Source organism: Rhinolophus sinicus, linkage group LG10 (genome assembly GCF_036562045.2).
Source record: "Rhinolophus sinicus isolate RSC01 linkage group LG10, ASM3656204v1, whole genome shotgun sequence".
Lineage (NCBI taxonomy): Eukaryota > Metazoa > Chordata > Mammalia > Chiroptera > Rhinolophidae > Rhinolophus > Rhinolophus sinicus.
Window position 1 is genome coordinate 3,131,512 of NC_133759.1, and position 20,253 is coordinate 3,151,764.

Consider the following 20,253-nt stretch of genomic DNA (forward strand, 5'->3'; position numbering starts at 1 on the left):
ATTTTAACACGTGTTGTATTAGAGCCGCCACAGGTATGTGATCCGGTGGAATTCACAAGTAGAGTCAATAAGTCATGTAAACCGCAGGCTTGCAGGGCTGCTTCGGGCTTTGTCTCCAGGACCTCAATGGGTGTGTTTATTCTACTCTTCAGCTAAGATATATCAGTGGGAAAGTTTGAAATGCACGGTTTTGTAGGGACTGGACTATCATCCATATTATGTAAATGAGGGGCACTAAAAAGCCACCTCCTTGCCCATGTACTCTGTCATGAACTGCCATCACCTGTAAGTCCCACCCTTAGTCTGCCTCATGGAACTGTCCACAAGTGGAAGCCAATGACCAGTGCCTCTGCAGGAAGCCTGTGCAGAGACTTTCAGACAAAATGCCATGGTCTAATGAACCAGAGTCTGCTTAGGGGGCAGTAAGGCAGAATATGGCTTCTCATAAAGCACTGGAGTCTCTCTCAACCTACCGGCCCTTCATTAACCTTCTGGATGAGCTGCTCATGTCCTTTCCTTCTCAGTACCAGTGGCTGGTGTGGGTGGCAGGCTGCAGGCCCGTGGCTGGGAGGCCACTCTCAGGCAAACCTGCACCCCTTCTTCTTACCCGTTGATTTGTATCCTTGGCAAGAATCAATTGTTTTTACTCCCAACCCTGTTTATGCCAGTTATGCTTATAATTATATACTGCATATTTGCATAAACCAATGAAATAGAATGAAAAGGAAAGAAATGTCATTCCCACAAAAACTATGTGAAATCCTTTGGGGAAGACTCCATAAAAGCAAGTCATAACAAACGGAGACTGTGGGCAAGACACTTAAAAAAGTTTGGGGGAAATCGTTAAATTCTAGTAGGGTTGTGTAATCAGATTGTTGCACAATTTTTTTTTAAGGAAACCAGACTCGAAAATGAGAGCAGATGGTGCGGGATGAGTGTAGTTTATGTGAGAATTATAGCAACAACCCCAGTCCACAGTCAACTTCAAAAAAAAGATAATAAAAGGGCAAGGGGCCGCTATTCCTGCGTGAAAGATCGACACATAATAAACTTAGTTTCCTACATATTAAATAATTTTATTAATGAATTCTATATAAATATATAAGCTATATCATGGTAAACATAACATGCAATAAGAAGTAAAATTAATTGCATAAAATGTTTCAGATGTAAATATGTTTCTTGTAACTTTTTCAATTAACCATCCAACTGTAGGTTCCAGCAGCATAGGATGAGAGAATTTTTACATTATTTGAAAACAGCTTTCCCAAGTAGAGATTGCAATCCCATTATAGACATGTCGGGGCTAGAAAAGGATGTGAAATGCTCAGAACGATCCTAGGAGAAAAGTACATTATTATTCCCATTTTCTGTGTGAGGCTTACGGGAAACGAATGGCTGACAGCTGACCTATGAAGAATTAAGAACGGCCTGCACTCACGATTTGGGCTCTCAGTTCTTACATGTTAACACCTCTTCAAACTCTTCTACACGTCTCATTCGTATAACATGGCTCACCTGAAGACTGCCGAGCTAATCATGGATTTTAATTAATGGCTTCTAAAACACAGTGACCGTGTGACAATAGAAACGCCATTTTCCTGACTCCAGTGACCAACTCTTGTGCCTTCAGAGGGTGTGGGCAGCTCCTTGGTTCGGGACATGGTGCATATCAGTTCTCCTCTCGGAGATTTCACAGCGCTAAGGTTTGGAGAAGTCCTGTAGCAAGGATACGTGGCCAGCCGCTTTCAGCCCGGAATTTCCCAAACATGTTTGTCCGCGTGATTTTGTCAGTAACGCCGCTTTGAACTGCACTGAACCACTATCCCATGCCCATCAAAATGTGGCTTTATAGGCTGCGTGTTCCTGCTTTTCCCTGTGTCCAGTCCTGTTCTTACCCACTGTCAGCTGTTGGCCGTCATTCTCTGGTCTGAGTCTTCATATTGCACCCGTATTTCTCTGAGCTCTGTGTCATACTCACTCAGGAGAAAACAACAAATGTTTCCAGAGATAATAAACTTGGCAGTTTCTTCTGATAGCTGGATTATGACGTTGGCACTCATCCCCTTAAAAATCAGTAAGGGCTGCATGCAATCATCTGCAAGCCGAGAGTCAGCTAGACACTGAGCTTGCCCCTTGCTCACCAGGTCCTGGTTAAGAAGCTGTGGTGGGCAGAAAAGGTCCCAACTCCTGCCACAAGCCGAGCGAGGGCATGTTGGGCCAGGCATCATCAAAGAGGGTCAGCTAATCACTGTCCACCCAGTAGTTTGGGACCTGAAGGGCGGCCGGAATGCTAAAATTATCTCTGTCGTGTTGTTCCCGGGGGCAAGGTTGGCACATGGGGAAGCGATCGCTCTGTGTTTATGAAGCTGGCTGGAAACACGTGTGTGCAGGCCTCCACCCTGGCCTGGCTACAGCCACACTCCCTCCTGTGCAGGAAGACCAGGCCACAGGTGGTTTGCTGTCGTTTGTGTCCGTTCTGGGCACACTCAGTCACTATGAACAATGATGCTTGTGCTCAGAGCCGTTCTTGAGAAGGACCTTCTTTTATTCCCCTCTCAGCCGCTCTCCTGAATCGTCACCACCCTCCATCAGAAGATCGCAGCTGCAGAGCTTCCCCTCGGGGGGCATCAGTCGGCCTGACTGCCCCCTCCCCATCCGCTTACAGGCAGACCAACTACCAGGCCAACTCAGAGAGTCGAAGTGACTGGCCCAAGGTCACACAGCTCACCGCTAGCAGATCTTAGTGTGGGCTTTTAGGTGACATGTTTTCCAGTTAGAATGTTAGAATGTGGCTGGGCTGTCATCTGAGGAAGAAGGAGTAAAGCCGAGATGCCCCCGGTGTGTTAGCGTGGGAACAGGACGAGCGAGGGCCAAGGGGAAGGATTCGGCTTTAAATGGAATTGAGAAGGTACGATCTGAGCACAGATTTCCAGGACTCACCATAGAATTGGCCACGGCACGCTTGTTAAGATTACAAAACACTCTTTAATACGATGTCTATCACCTAATTGTTTTGTTAATCGGGATTCTTTGGGTTGCTGGTGCCAAAATCCGATTCAAATGAGCTCTAACACAAATGAGAATGCATTGGCATAAAATTCCCATTAGACACACAGCTAGATTTTAGTTCTCGGATGGTAATGTTCGGACTCTGTCTCTCCATCTCTTGGCTGTCTTATCCTCAAACTGGCTCTCCCTGCATGGTCACCCCAGCAGGGAGAGAATGCCTTAGTCCCAGTAATTTCAACAAAAGCTTCACAAGTGACTTCTGTGTGCCAGCTTGAGTCATATGCCCGTTCCTAAACCAGTCGTGGTGACTAGAGGGTATGGGATGGTGTGGACAGAAAAATTGGCTTGGGCAGCCATTGTGCCATTCCTGCAGCCAGCGTAGAGCTCAGCCTTACTGAGAGTGGGGGCGCAGTGGTCCCTGATGGAAAATTAGGATGAGCTTCCCAGCTGGGGGCAAGCTAGACACCAAAACCAAGTGATGTCCAGTTGGCATCTTCTTGTGAATTATGGTTACAGTCCAGGATCCCATCCCAAAGAGTTATTTCAAGATGGCAGAGATGTGGACCATGAACCACTAGACCTGCTCTGCTCTCCTAGAAATGTGACCAGGATTTAGGAAGCCCAAACCCTCTAGAACGCTGTGGGCTGTGTACACCCCACTATATCCATAGTGCCTCAGAGAATGCCTGGCACACAGCAGGCACGCATTAAATACTTGCTGAACAAATTATTAAAAACTAGACATCATGGAAACAGAGTTTCAATTCAGGATGATGAAAAAGTTTCAGAGATGGATAATGGTGATGGATATACGACAGTTTTAATGTACTTAATGCCTCTGGACTGTGCCCATACTCGTAAAATGGTTGCAATGGTCAATTTTATGTATGTTTTGCTACAATAAATTCCTTAAATGGAAAAACAGCTTCGACATTAAGGAAATCCCAAACCTGCACCCACATCCTTGGGAAGCAGTGCTGTGTGTCACGGGACCTCAAAAAACTGCTTTCAAAATTCCCTCCAAACCCCGTTCTCTTATTTACCACTTACCTAGATGAATTCTTTCTTCCTCACATCAGAGAACACTGAGTGTCTCAAGTCCCCACAACTCCTTTTGTTAGTCAGGTGGGAGAAGAAAACCTTACCTATGTGAAACTATAGAAATAGGTGTGTGTATTTAGTGCTAATAAATGTAGTGACTAAGGAATTTAAATTGTATAATATTTTTCACCTTCCCAGAGATGGATAGATTCCCTGCCCTGCCCGCCTCCCAAAGGATTTTTTGAACTTAAAAATGTGTTTCAGTCCCCTGGGCATGTTAGAATAATCATGAATGTTTATAGTTGCTATGGCAACTAGAAATGCTGGCAAGTGAGAAGGAAAAGAGCCTGAGAGAGTCAGATAAGCTGTGTCAATTATTGAACATCTGTCAAACATTTAGCCAATTTAAAGTGACAGGCAAGAAGCTAGAAATCGAAGGTGGGTGAAATGTATTTTTACTACCATTCACTTAAGAACATTCGTTTTGTATTGTTTTGGCACTATTATAGACAGGTAATTAACTTTCATTTTCAGCCACGTAAAGGAGCTGTTTTCTATGGGTAAGATATGGTCGCATGTGTCATTTTTTTATCCTGTAATAATATTACTCTCTCTACTGCACGTTGCTCGTACAGTTTCTTAAGCTCTTTTGCACGTATTTTTTGATGTGGTCTTCATGACAACACACTGCATTTGGTAAAGCAGCACCCATTTTACAGTGTTATACACTTCATGGGAACAGAGGTGGAAACCTGTCCCTGGGAACCTGTGCCTCTTCATTCAGAGCTGTCCTGTCCCCATCCGAGCAACTACTCATTGACACAGAGGCAGCACCCTAAGTATTTGTCACACGTGCCTCCTGACCCACGCGTGTACTGGCAACAGTCCGCCCAGGTCAGTGAGGACTCCTTTCCCGCTGGGTCCCAGGGCAACCTCAGAACCCAGCACACACTGCAGAGGGCCAATGGCAATTCGGCAGAGCTCCAGGGTCAAGGTGAAATCCATCTGCCCTCCTGGTCCCACAGTGACGTCTCACCTTCCCTTGGTGTGCCCTTGCTTGCACATCGTTTTCACGTGTCTGGTCTTAGTTGGTCACCACGCCTCTCAGGTGATGGGGAGCCCTTCTTTATCCATGAGAACATTGAGGCTGAGAGATCACAACGTTAGATGAGGGAACCTGCTCCCCTGCTGTCTTGTCACCTGCACTGTGTGAGGAAAGGGCCGTCGGTACAAAAACTGAGGTCGTGGATTCTGAGTCCTGCCCTGATCATGTACTAACTACAAAAAAAACAACCAAGAATGGATTGGCTGCCTGTCCAGCACTGGTCCCTGATTCTGAAAAGGAGTGTGGACTCATTGTATGCAGGGCACTTTCCAGCTGTGATCTGTAACACACAGACTCTGGTTGTAACTTTACTGCCGAGTTTCCCACATACGACCTTTCTTTCTTACGCACCACACTCTGTTTATCTTTGCATCCAGGCTTCTCTCGAATATCCTTAATTTCTAGAAACTGAGAGAACATATTAATTTTAAGTTCTGGTTTTGCTACTTAAGTTTATTAGCATACTGCACTGTACAAGTGGCCAGAAGATTTAATTTCCTGGGCTAGTTCTGTTGAATGTAAGATTTACCAGGTTATTTTTCTTTCTGTTCCTGGAAAGCAAATACTACCCTTTGGAGATGCATCCAATGAATAACAGTGCAAATCATCTCAGGAAGGTAGAGCGCTGTGGTTACTAAGATCAGATGTGAACACAGCTGTGTTAATCAGAAACGCTGATCCAGTCTGTTCATGGAAGTGGAAGATTCCGAATGGGTCTTCAGAATGAATTTGAATGAATGTGTAATTCATCAGACAGTTCTAGTCACCATCTTTGCCTTATCAGTAATAACAACGAACATGGACGTGTACTGAGGGCTTGAGTGTATGGACACTGTGCTACTTACAATAGGCATGTTCCTTATATCTTGCCCTTGACCCTCTCAGCTACCTGAAACGTGTAAGTATTAGTATCCCCACTTTCCAGATGAGAAAATTGAGTCTTATGTAAGTAACTTCCATGGTCTCATAGAAGCAACAAAGCAAGGTTTCAGGGCCAGATATGTCTGTCTCCGAATACTAGGGTAGGTACTTGACCAGTTATAGAAAATACTCTTAAAACACATGAGGTGAGAATAGTTATTAAATAAATAAATAAAGACTTGCTTAGACATCAGAAAAGAGCTGTGATCTGATGTTATTTTTCTCCTGAAAGTTTTGTTGAAGCTGCCTTTTTTCTTGTAAGTCTTTGTTTTATTGCCTTAAAAGAAACACAGGAGTCATTGGTCAGAATCCACCATTTCTAAGAGCCTGTAATTTAAAGAACAATTTTACGTGGTAATGGGTAGATGGAAGATTAGTACACACGTATTTTTCAAAGGATAGTCTGAGGGGGTTTATGGCCGATGGTAAGAAAAGTCCCTTAGTAAAGGGGGAGGGAGGTGTGATAAGTCTAAGTAGAAAAAGAAACGACGAGGGTTTATATTAGTCAAGACACTTGATCGTGAGGACAGAAACTCAGTATCCACAGGAGACTTTTTTTTAAATAAATGGCTCTGTTGATTAGAAAAAAGGTAGATGACATGCATAGTTCCTCAGAGCTGATTTTCTTGAGGAATCCAAGAACCACCTACACTCAGAGCCTGTCGGCTCTGAGTCTTAGCTTCATCCTGTCCGACCAGTTTGTCATGGACATGGCCATGGGACACTCTGCTCACAGCCTCTGAATCTTAAAAACTGAGGGAGAAAAAAAGACCCTCTTTGCTCAGCTTGAATTTTAGAAATTTCTGATTGGCTGACGTGCATCTCATGACCCTTTCTGGGTCAATCACTGGTCCTTGGGAGATGAGGTAATACGATTGGTCTGCCTCATGTCTCATCGCCTACGGCCAGCCTTTGAGGAATGTGATTGGCTACCACGAGAGCCACCTGAAGAAGTACCGCCACGAAGAAAGGTACCTTGCGTGGCACATCGGATAATGAGGTCAAAATCACAGATAACTAATCTTTCATCGGGTCCTGTCTGCCATACCCCCGGGTGGAACCTGACCATCGTAGTCAGGGAATATCTCTTTTGTTTGTAAATGTCCAAATGAATAGAGAAAATACTTCTCTGTGGGGAAGGGCAGACCCATTTTTAGTAGAGCACCAGGCCCAATGCTTTGGTCCTTTGTTTCTTCTGAGCCCTGGCCTGACAGGGAAAACATGGGAAAAGCGTCTGGAATTACAATGAGGACTTGCATTTTCTTGGCAATTTGATTAAGGGTTAATTTATGCTTGGAATTTAAATGTCAGTTGTTTGAATTTTAGGTCACATCTTTAATTGAAAAGGGTGTAGAATTATTTAATACTGTGGTGAAAAGGCTGTGTGTTGGTGATTCGTGTGGGAGCTGCTGATATTGGCTGAAAGCTTGTTCAGTTAGTCATGTTACTGCTTGAGTCCTTTCAAAAATGTAAATAATTATAGTCTAACTGGCATTTCCTACCATTTACTCAAAATTTTTCATTATTCCTGTGACTGTACTTCAGTTCCCACATTGAATCGTTCTTTTTTTTGTGTGTGTGTGTGTGTCTTGCTCCCCAGAAGTTACTTCAAGTGCTACGATAGATTCTGATTATGCTGTGACAAAGTGCTCAACTTCTAGTACAGATGATCTGTGCAGCCTTTTCTTAGAAAAAGTCTTTGAATGCTAATGATACAGGTGACTTGTCCATCCTGACATTTCAGAATGTAGCTTGTTACCTGATTCGCTGAAATCAGGAGCATCTCCTGAGTGCCAGACGTGGGATTAGGTACTGTGGCATAGCCTCCAGAGGCAAGCAGGGTGGCTGTGGTTCCTGCCGCCATCCTGATTTCAGCCAGGGTTTGGCACATCAGTCGGGACAACCCTGTAGTGCTGGGGCACTGGCTCAGTTCAGCGGAAGGCTGTCATTGTCGTGGGTTCTGGCATGAGAGAGACAATCTTTGCCACGTGCTCGAGAGACGTCTGTTTTAATCCCAGTCAAATCCAACTGGTTCTATCTTTCGTCTTGGATTAGATCGCTTGACTTTCCCATGTCTCACTTTCTCTGTCTCTCCAACAGAACTAATCTTTAGTCTACTTATTTCTAAAAATTTTCAGAGGCGACAAATGAGATAATGGGTACTTAATTGTTTTAGAAATGCAAAGAATTTAACAAGTTGTGGTTCTGCTATTATACATACAAGACGTAGCCTTTCTTAAAGACATACAGGGAAATCTGCCTCATTGGACCCACTTTTACCTTCCTTGGACATAGAAATATCTTAATCTGGGCATTACTGCCACCTTTGAATAACTGAAACCTGGCTTGGTCACACACATCTCACCTGGTAACTTAAGTAATTCCATCGACACATGTCATGTAGCCTGTTATGTCGTGCCATGGGCCAACTTCACCCCTACATGCTGACCTCTCTGCTTTTGCTGAGTCTCTCTCCTCTTGGATATTTGGAAGACTCTGAATCAGTCATCTGTTCTTTCTGCCATTTTGTAAATTCAGTGAAACTGCATTAGAGAGTCAGGAAAAAAGAACAGGAATGTTTTTTGGGTTTTTGTTTTTAGTGAAAGGGCTTAGGCATTATGACTTAAAACACATGGGTTCTGATAGTACAGATTTTTGCCCTTTGTCACTTCAGTGATTTTCTTTTCCTGTGAGTGGTGTGGTGGAATCCTATTCCTCTAGGTAGAGGTGACATCGTTCTCACTAAGACATTTGGCCTGGAGTTCAGTATGAAATGGTTGCTCCAGGAACTTCTGACATTCGGGATTCCAGTTCAATCTTACTGACATTTACTGAGTTGACTACAGAATGTGGGGGACAGAAGTGAAGCGTGTTCTCCTGCCATGTGTTCTCTTGTCCACGAGTTGTACTTGGGCCTGGCTGAGGAGGGAGAGACAAACAACTGAACCTCCTAATACAGCAGAAACAAAATGTGAACATGTGAAGTGGTGTTTAGTTGCTACGAGGTAGGAAAGAAACACATGCCTCTTTGGTGGTTGAGAAAAGACCACATGTATTTCCCAAGTGGGAAAATGGCTCTTTCCAAAAGATGGGGGTTGAGATAAGCAGAATTTGGAAGGAAATGCCTAGAAGAGAGCACTGAAGCCTGGGCAGGGAGACTGAAAACCATACTGTACATCTGGGAATCAGTGATTGTTTTTCCGTTATCATTTTATTGAAGTATTATTGACATACTCATACAATATATCAGTTTCACGTGTACAACGTAATGATTCAACATGCCTATACATTGTAAAATGCCACCACAATGAGGCTCGTTACCCTCTGTCAGCAAACAAAGTTAATACACCGTTATTGATCATATTCACCACGCTGTACATTACGTCCCCATAAGTGACTTATTTTATAGCCGGAAGTTTGCACCCCTTGATGTCCTTCACCCGTTTGAACCCCTCCAACCATCTCCCCACCCCCACCCCATGGCAACCACCCATTTGTTCTCTGTATCTATAAGTCTGGTTTTGTTTTGCTTGTTCATTTATTTTGTTTTTTAGATTCCACATCTGAATGAAATCATGTGATATTTGTTTTTCTCTGCCTCACTTATTAACTTAGTACTGTGTTTACCCGACAATAAGACCGGGTCTTATATTTTTGCTCCAAAAGACAATTATGGCTTATGTTCAGGGGATGTCATCCTGAAAAATCATGCTAGGGCTTATTTTCCAGTTAGGTCTTATTTTCAGGGAAATATGGTACAATGCCCTTCAGGTCTATCCATGTTGTCATAAATGGCAAGATTTTATTTTTTTATGGCTGAGTAGTATTTCATTCTCCCTGTCTGTCTGTCTGTCTGTCTCTCCTCCCTCCCATTTACATTTAATATTTGTATGAGTTTTATATCTATTCCGTCATATTCTCATACATGTCTTATTATCAGAACAGTGTGTTCAATTCCCTTCGAGTTAAATTCCTTAACTTCCACCTACACATTTTTAAAGAAAATCTATACCTTCAGAAAAATGCCCAGTTTACCCAATAAAGTAGAGGCAAGAAAATAAGAAGTAACCCGTAAAGGGAGGGGGGAGATTATAAGCCACACCCAAGAGCAATATTCAAGGGCTGTGTTACCTGCCCACAGGGGTCCCTGTTTCCATCTTACTCCCACCCTCCCTGCCCCGCCTGGGTGAGTGAAGGTCACGGCCTGTACTAACCAATCATTAAACACAGCGAGGACTTGGGCGGCTTTGTCGGGAGGCATCGTTTTAGAAACGCTTGGCACAAATCTGCACGGGACTTAGCACTAGCTCTTATCTAATCCTTGCCTCACATGGTCACCATTTCACTTCTCCTGCATCACTTCTGCAAAGATGGTGAAAGGGTTTGCTTTTCTGTGCCAGCATGAATCGATTGGCAGCCACTGCCTGAAGCAGTGTATTGAGAATGACTGTGAAGCTGTGTCCGGCATATTCAAGCATGAATGTCTACCATGGGTGTCGGCGTGGCAGCCAGTGGCCCAAGTGACTCATGTGTGCCACCCCTGCTCTGGTCAACACTAAGTAATAATGAGAAACAGTGTCTGGATGCTGGAAGGACCTGCTTGATGCTAGAGACCTGTCTGAACCAAGTTGTCTGGGCCACAGGGCGTCCATAATAGGCGTCCTTTCTGCTACAGCCATGATTTCAGCAACCTGAGTTGTAAAGGACCATGGCCGCCATGACAGGTGTTAAATACTCATTGGTCTGTCTTCTGAATAATAGAGGGACCTACCTGTCCTGTTCCAGCCCTTAATTCCAGCTCCTCTCAGACACTTCCCCGCCATGGCTGTTTCCCAGAGTGCTGTTCACTGGACGACAGTTTGCACGTGACTTTATATCGATCATTCCGTGTCTTAGTATAAGTAGAGCTGGCACCCGGTGGCTTCATCTCTCAGAAGCCGGAGGTCTGTTGGTCACTCTTTCTTGGGGCTCTTACGCTCTCCTGCCACCTGTTTATGGTGCATAATCAGCAGGGCTCTTTAGTATTTCAGGTTCCCGGTATAGTCCTTAGCCCTTAGTGTTTCTGGAATTATCTAGATTACTCGCATCTCCCTTTCTCTTAGGTCAGAGAAAGACGAGCAACTTCTCAAAAGTTGACATTAATACATTTCATGTTCAGTGCAACTCTTGGTCTAGGCAAGGCGGGTGTTCTTTTTATTATCCCCATTTTTCAGATGAGGTGACTGAGGAGTAGGAATTACTTTCTAACTGATTTGCCCCGAAGCCAGGACTCAGCCCATTGCCTTGGCACCAACTCGAGGAGTCTTCCCACTGGGCTGTCCTCTCTCTCCCCTTGTCCAGGCAAAGTGCCAATGGATGACACCCCCACCTGCCTAACCGCTCTCCATCCCGGCACTGAGCTTAATGCTTCTGTTCATAGTCGGTACATATTTGGCAGCAGAGAAACCAATGAGTGCTTCCACGTAACCCGGTTCATTTGTAGATCACTTAAAATGCTTTTTTTTTCCCACATCTACTCGCTTAGAAACACATCTCACTTGAAATTCAACCCCACAACACTAAACAAAAATGAGGGTAGTTGTTGATAAAAACTCATCTAAAGATGAGAACTCCATGCTGTTAAAATAATTGATCCATGCCAAAATTGGCCACAGTGCAAGGACTGGAATCCCGGTCTCCTTGCTATTAATTCTGTTATCTTTTTTCTACACAACACAGACTGACTCAAGTAAGTAAGTGTAGCGTGAGTGAGTGTGTGTGTGTGTGTGTGTGTGTGCGCGCGTGTGAGCTCTTGTTCTTGACCTTGCTAATAGCGACCTATGTGATGATTAGGAACTTACTGGGTCACTTTGGGTCCCACTCTCCTCATTTGTTAAGATCAAATGTTGGATTTGATAGCGTAATATAGAATCATGGAATTTTAATGCTGGGAAAAAATTAGAGATCATCTAGTTCTACTCCCTCGATTTACTGATAAGGAAAACTGTCCACTTCTAGCTCCAAATTAAATTCTGAGAGGAACTCATGACTTTCTAAGAGAGCCAGCTTTTCTGAAACCGGAGACTACACCGTAATCCCATCTCTGCCACTTACCAAATGTGTAACTGTGACCCTCGCATGTCACTTTGCTAGACTTCTGTTTCCTGCTCAGTAAAACTGAAGGGATGGATTAAGGCTCCTTGCAGATTTACAATTTTCAGGACTACGAAAGGCATCTTTGAAAACTGACATCTTCGCTACCCCTGGAGTAGCACTCAGACGGTGATGAAGCACAATGTAACTCCAGCAAGAAGCTAGACAGCGTGGGGAACACGCTAGAAGCTTCCGTCCACAGGACAACGACCAGGTGCATTTGTTCGATGTGTCCCTGAATTTAAAAATTGCTATACTGATGTCTGCTTTTAAAAATAATAACCGAACATCCTTTGCTGTTGGCCCAAAGATACGGACAAAAGAACCAATTAAGAGAGTGACGTTCTGTAGTTCATTTCCTATAGATTTGGGTACTACATGTCAGAAAACTCTCACTTGATCTTCTGCCTTAATGGGCATCACATTATAAGTCATCTCAGTATTTTTCAGGCGGGCATCAGAAGCCTCACAATTTATTAAATATCGCATTCCGAGTATGTGTTTACTCCTTTGTTAGAAATTGCCAATGGGACGAACTGTGTGTCACTTCCAGAGCAATTAGTGGGGGAACGTATCAAAAGAGATCTGTCAAGTTTGAGTAAGTATAGATATTGCATGAAGTCTCGAAGGAAATCAAGCCGAGTGGGGTACATTCTTGCTAGTGGCGGTGCATGAGAATATATTTGTTTTATTTACTTGGCTTTATTTTTCAGAACGTTGAGAGTATGTCATGTAACCCATTAGATTAATGTTTTGCTCTGATAAAAATAGACTTGGGCTCTTAGGGGAAAACTATCATCTGTTGAGTGAAATAATGGTACTAGCTCTTTACTTTCGAGGGTTAAGAGGTCTTATTGCTTCCTGGAGGGAGCCCAGGAATGCAAATAGAGCCTCAGGGACAAGGTTATAGTCTGATTTGACCTTACTTAACCTTTCTAGGCCTCAGAATTTTCATGTTTTTCGTTTTTTGTATGTTTTTTAAAATAGCATTTGTGCTATGGTAAAAATCATGAAAAGCCTATAGGCGTGTAGGCCAGAACTGAAAAGGTGTAGCAAACAATGGCTGTCATTCTATGGAAGTAACGGAATGGGTAGGAAATTTTGTTTGGACAGGTTTTTAAATATATATTTTTTACCTTTTGACCCCCATCACCCATTTCTCCCACCCTCACCTCTGGCACGAATCCATTCTCTGTGTCTGTGAGCTTGATTTATTTATTTATATTTAGATTCCATATAAAGAGAGAGCACACAGTGTTTATCTTTCTCTGACTTAATATCACTTAGCATAACGTTCTCGGGATGCGTTCATCTTGTTGCAAATAGCAATATTTCGTGATTTTTTTTTATTACTGACAGTATTCCATTGTGTATACGCACCACCATTTTTTATCCATTCATCCATCAATGGACACGTAGGTTGCTTCCATATCTTAGCTGTTGTAAATAATACCGCAGTGAACATAGGCAGTATTCTTTTTAAATTAGTGCAAATATCTTTTTAAATTAGTGTTTTCATTTTCTTTGGTTAAGTACCTATACGTGGAATTGCTGGGTCATAAGGTAGCTCTATTTTTAATTTTTGAAGAACCTCCATACTGATTTCCATAGTGGCTGCACCAATCTGCAATCCCACCAACAGTGCACGAGAGTTCTCTTTTCTCCACATCCTCACCAGCACTTGTTGTTTATTGATTTATTGATGATGGCCATTCTGACCGGAGTTAGGTGGTATCTCATTGTAGTTTTGTTTTTTTTTTTTTAAAGATTTTATTGGGGAAGGGGAACAGGACTTTAATGGGGAACAGTGTGTATTTCTAGGACAGTTTTCCAAGTCAAGTTGTTGTCCTTTCAATCTTAGTTGTGGAGGGTGCAACTTAGCTCCAGGTCCAGTTGCCGTTGCTAGTTGCAGGGGGCGCTGTCCACCATCCCTTGCGGGAGTCGGACCGGCAACCTTGTGGTTGAGAGGATGCGCTCCAACCAACAACTCAGCCATCCGGGAGGCAGCTCAGCTCAAGGTGCCGTGTTCAAGCTTAGTTGCAGCAGGCGGAGCCCACCATCCCTTGCGGGACTCAAGGAATTGAACTGGCAACTTTGTGGTTGAGAGCCCACTGGCCCATATGGGAATCGAACCAGCAGCCTTCGGAGTTAGGAGCATGGAGCTCTAACTGCCTGAGCCACCAAGCCAGCCCTCACTGTGGTTTTTACTTGCATCTCTGTGAGGATTAGTGATGTTGAGCCTCTTTTCATACGTCTATTGGCCATTTGTATTTCTCGTTTGGAAAAATGTCTATTCAAATCATCTGCCCATTTCTTTAATTATTTCTTTTTTCTATTGAGTTGTATGAGTTCTTGATATATTTTGGATACTAACCCCTTATCAGGTAAATGATTTGAAAATATTTTCTCCCATTCAGTAAGTCGCCTTTTCATTTTGTTGGTTTCCTTTTGCTGTGCAGAAGCTTTTTAGTTTGATGTGGTTCCATTTGTTTATTTTTTGCTTTTGTTGCTTTTGCTTTTAGTGTCAGATTCCAAAAAAATCATTGCCCGGACCAATGTCAAGGAGCTTTTTCTAGCTCCTTGTTTTTCTCTAGGAGTTTTATGGTTTCAGGTCTTATGTTCAGGTCTTTCACCCATTTTGAGTTCCTTTTTGTCACGGTGTAAGGTACTGGTCCAGCAAGGGGCTACTTATAGTTACATGTGCATGCGTCAATAAAATGATTAGCCCTTCTCATATAAACATAATTATATCTCTCTAAAAATGCATGCAGATGTGTTAAGATCCAGTGACAAACAGAAAGCCATCGGGCACGACCCTTCCTTTGTGTGTAAACAGTGGATTATTGGGGCAGAATTTGTTTCCTGTGGCTCATTCCGTCATGCATTTCTTTACAACCAGGCCTCACTGAAGTATCAAACAATGAAAAGGCCTTTTGAAGTAATCCGTATACAGTAATTCTGTATACAAAGCTGAGGTGAACTTTCTACCATTTTCCAAGGACACTCCATGCATTTAGACTTTAACCCAGGGTCATATTAAAAGAGCAACATGCCAGAGCTCTGCCAGCTGGTTCTGGAAACCACAGGGTCCCTTTGCATCTAGTTGCTCCACCTCCCCCATCAGAAAGCTTCTGAAGGTGAAGTAGGGCATGTTGGCCCATCAGTGCCAGTACCTTTTGTGTCGCTTCTCCAGCTTAAGACAGATCTAGACATTACCCTTGACAGAAAGGGATCATGGGCTGCCTGGAGCTGAAGCAGTTTGGTTTCCTCGGGGCACAAGAGTTCACCGCAGCAAATCATTTAAACTAACTGTCATTTGAGTCCTTGTCTGAAATTGAAACTGTGGGCTCGTGTGTTCATTCACAAAACATTCACCTAATTCTTAAGAAAATTAGGACTTTCAAAGAATATTTGCAGGGATGACTGCCTCCTACACTCATCCCACTGGCTTCCAGGGATGAATAAGAGTTTGTGAAAAGGCCGTTTTAATTGCTACTTTATACTCACTCTCTTTTGAATGTAATCATTTTTTTCAGCTCATTTTTAAAAATACAGCTTTACATTCATTGGACCAGCCAACCAGTCAGTCAATGTATGTTTAGCGAGTATTTGCCACAATGTTAAACCAACATCTCACTAAAATACAGGGAAAAGAGTTCAACCTCACAAGTAAGGAAAGAGTAGGAATTTGCATGGATGGTAAGAGGTGCTGGGAGAAGACTGGATTGAGACCCTGAAATTACGCTCTCAGTAGGGCTGAGAGTTTGCACTTGTTACTTTGTGTCTCTGTGCCAAACTTTCTCAGTTAATGGAAGAGTATAAAGCTATTGAAAACCAGGAAGTGCTAGGCAAGCGTGTGGACTATGTACGATGTGCTGTCATGGTTATTATCCACAAAATGAAGGCAGTGATCTAAGCAGCATCCAGGGCGCTTCCAGCTCTGCTCTGTCAGATTACAGACTGTGTGGGTCTGCAAATTGAGCATCAGCCCAGGAAGTACCGCATGGTGCTTGGCGCACCCTTAGCAAATCTCAGTGCTGTTCCCTTGACTTAACGACTCCAGGCTTCTCTTAATCAACTACCCGTCTACTCTCTGGTTCTTTAGAAATAAGACCGGATCGATTAACGGTAAGGAGGCTGGTAAAGTGCTTTAGGGGACTGCGATTACTTCCTATTTATACTTAGCAGGCTGAAAAACAACCTGTGGGCAATGGTGTGAATATCGAACTTGACCCCTGCTTTCCTGAACAGGGCAGCGGCCTAACCACAGTGCCTTTTGCTTTCAGAGCTGAGCTATGCCTGGATCTTCAACGAATACCCTTCCTATCAGGACAATCGACGCTTTGTTTCTCAAGAGACTGGGAATCTGTATATCGCCAAAGTAGAAAAATCAGATGTTGGGAATTACACCTGTGTGGTGACGAATACGGTGACAAACCACAAGGTCCTGGGGCCTCCCACACCGCTAATCCTGAGAAATGACGGTGAGTTTTCTGAGGGATTTTGTTAGTTCTGTGCTCTGGGACCACAGGTTGACTGTGGGACGTTGTAATGTTATTGGCACACAGGGCCTGATTGTCTGAACTGAATTTAAGAAAAATTTAATGTTTTCTACACTTGGGACCCTTATTTTCTCTGCTTGTGTAAGAAATAAACCTGTGAATCCATTTTGGAAAACTAATTAGAAACCGAATTGCTAATCTGGACAGGAATAGGCATGGGTTTAGGTGAATATAAATAACAAAGGAATCTACTTCTTGTTTCCTTCCCACTGAAATCAGAGTACCCAGGTACAATGAGGTGGGAGATTGAACAATTAGGTCATTAACCACTTCTATGCAATTTAGAATTCAGGGCCCAGAAAGAAGTTTTAAATTATCCAAATAATATCTGGGTTTATGATCCTGAAGACATAGTTCCCACCACACTAAAATGCAGAACTCTTAAGGCTAATTGCAGAGAGACATTTGAATTTCCCACACTTTTGTGAGAATAGTTCCAGAAAATATATGAATTTCACCTAATGACTTAGATGGATGACGTCATAGTACATGGTAATTCACCATGTGCTGTTTAAAGTTCATCTTACCAAATTATGTGCCCAACTCTGGGAGACCCGTGCCTTTTCCCCACCATGAGCCTTTATGTGATTCTGTTCCCACTTCTTGAAATGCTGTTCCTTCTCTTAGTCACTTGATTAACTCATACTGTCCCTTCCAGTTTTGTCAGCTACCCCACTGTCCCCAGGAAGTTTTGTCTGTCTGACCCCTGTCCCAGCCAGGCTGTATCAGGCACCTCCTCCATCAACTCCAATGAATCCTGTCATTGCAGCCCCAGAACTCTTTACTCTGCTTCACAGTGACCAGCGTGTGTCACTGTCTCCCCAACTGTACACTTGCCTTTGTAAAAACACGTGCACTTGACCACTCCTGTATCTCCAGCCCCAAGGACAGTACCCAGTACACAGAGGTTCTCAATAAATACTTGTTGAGTAAATGAAAACTTAGGCACGATTGACTGTTTCCACAATGGCTGATATAATGACTTCAGCAGTCATAGTGTACATGTTTAGGTTTCTGTTCTTTTTAAATCCCTTTCTCATCGAGGACCCATCGAGCCTTCCATCGTGAACAGGATTTACTAGACCCATCATACAGATGAGGAAACTGTCAGCCACGAACATGAATAACAAGCATTTGTTAGGCACCAACTATCTGTTGGGTGTTCAGAACTTCCCCTGGCTCATCTCATTCAGAAGTAATCACACGAGGAATGTCCTCTTTCCTATTTTACAGATGAACGCACTGGGGCTCAGACATGGTAAATAGCAAACCCCAAAGCCACACAGCTCGGGAAACGACAGTGGCTCAGATGCACGCCCAGCACCACACCTTGACTGCACAGCCCAGCATACTAACTCCTCACTGTGCCGTTTGGTACACAATACCACCTCTCACCTGAATGTTATGCCAATTAAACTGGGCAAATTCAAGCCTAGAACTCAGAGTTTTCTCCCAGTCTGTCCTCTTTCCCTCTGTGCTGAAGCTGACCTTGTACTCAAGTGGGGCTGTAACCTTGAACCCTGACCCCAGGCTATGTGCAGACAAGCCACCTCTCCAAAGAGGGGCTGAGCAGCCCTGCAGCATAGAGTACACTGTGGGATTTTTGAGCCAATGGTGTAGATTTCAATCACTCATTCATTTATGCATGCATTTCACATGCATTTTTTTAGCACTTGCTATGTGACAGTCAGTCCTCTGGGAGCCAGTGAGCCAGAGCAGTATCTCAGCTGCCTCCATTCTCCCAGAGGGCACAGGTGAAAACAAACAAAAACAAGACTCGGATTGTTTTAAATAGTAACGAAATAAACCAGTATGGTAGCACAGAGGCTGGGGGGCAGGGGGCTGGTGGAATGTCTACTTCAACAGGGTCGTAACAAAAAGACTTTCTGAGGAGGTGACGTATGAACTGAGACTGAATGACAAACTCAGTCATGTGACGATCAGAGTGAGGAGCGTTCCAGGCTTAGTGAACTTCATGCGCAAAGGCCCTGAGGCCTGAGGCCTGAATAAACACTTGGCTTGTCCAGGGAGCAGAGAACGTGAGCTTGGTTGGGGTACAGTGAGCAGGGGGGGCGTGGTTTGAGTTGAGGTTGGAAAGGAATCAGGGGCCAGATCATGGAGCCCATGGAGAGAAGACTGGAGTTTATTTCAAGTGTGATGAGAAGCCCTTAGAGGATTTTCTGCGAGAGTGATGTGTGTTTTTTAAAAGATTGCTTAGCTACTGTGTGGAAATAGACTTTAAAAAAGTGAGAGTGGACACGGGAAGGCCAGTAGAGGACACAGCAGTGATTCGGTTGGGAATGATGGCCGCCTGGAGCAGGGAGTCGTGGTGGGGAAGCCAGAAAACGATGGTTCAGGGGACAGTGTGTGGGCAAGGCTGCCAGGACGTGCTGACGGGAGGTGGGAGCTGGCAGAAGAGAAAACCAAGGAGGACACGTCGCTTTCTGGCACAGCAGCTGGGCTTGTGGGAGTGCTGTTTACTGAAATGGTTTTACTAAGCAGGTTTGTAAAGGGACAGTCAAGAATATTGTTTTAGTCATTATTTGTAAAGCCAAAAGCATGACTTCTCCCTTGGCAACAGAAAGAATGCTTTGCTTTGTGGTCCCTGGCCCATCTCTCCATCAGAGTCTTCATCTGGTATATTTATTAGGTCGGTGCAAAAGTCATTGCGGTTTAACTGGTTAAAAATAACCGCAAAAACCACAGTGACTTTGGCACCAACCTAATATATGTCCTCAGCTTGCCTTCCCCACCAGTGACACTGTGATCCAGCACACGTCATGGTTTTCATCCAACTTGTTCCTGGGCCCAGGGCTTGCCACATGGCAAATGCTAAATTAATACATTGGCTTAAGCTGAATTCTATTAAATAAAAATGGAAAATCCTATCAGTTTAAAGGGTCAGGTAGACAAGGGACCAAGCCTGCCAAAAGCTATCACTGCTCTCTCTCCAAGACCTAAGGGTGAAGAAACTTGTTCAAAAGATGGGCTCCAGTGGCGTTTTGTACAGAATTATTTAAAATACAGCCCCTCTGGCCTCTGCCCATTGCCAGAATGCCTGTCCAGTGGTGTCGCTCGTTTTGGTGAATCACGTGACTAATGTAATGCAATACGGTAGTACCTCAGTTTTTGAACATCTCCATTGATGAAAATTTCGGTTTATGAACACCGTAAACCCGGAATGTAAATGCTTCAGTTTTCAAACAAACCTTGGAAGTCGAACATGTCACGTGGCTTCCACTGAGTGCAAGATCCTGAGGCCTCGCTGTCCGTCGGCTGTTTTCCAACGTTTTAGAACTCGAGAGGTTTTCCAGAACGGATTACGTTCAAAAACCGAGGGACCACTGTACTGCCCTCGAGTCACTAAGACACACGGAGGTGAGTCCTCTCAGGGTTGCTGCTTCAGAAAAAGGAACAAAATGTCAGGAACGCAATACTCCAGAACCATCCCGTACACCTGAAGTTGACAACCACCCCGCC

At 43.8% G+C, this 20,253-nt stretch overlaps 1 protein-coding gene across 10 annotated transcripts in view; it reads left to right on the forward strand.

Moving 5' to 3' along the window:
- CNTN4 (contactin 4) overlaps nt 1-20,253 on the forward strand; it is a 769,828-nt gene that overhangs the window by 590,253 nt on the left and 159,322 nt on the right. For 9 of the 10 annotated variants that reach the window (XM_074312213.1, XM_074312216.1, XM_074312211.1 and 6 more), the window contains one exon: nt 16,498-16,695. In XM_074312213.1, coding sequence (XP_074168314.1) covers nt 16,498-16,695 — 198 coding nt within the window. Of the gene's footprint in view, nt 1-16,110; nt 16,340-16,497; nt 16,696-20,253 lie in introns of those variants that run through there. The other variant, XM_074312219.1, reaches the window with a different exon arrangement.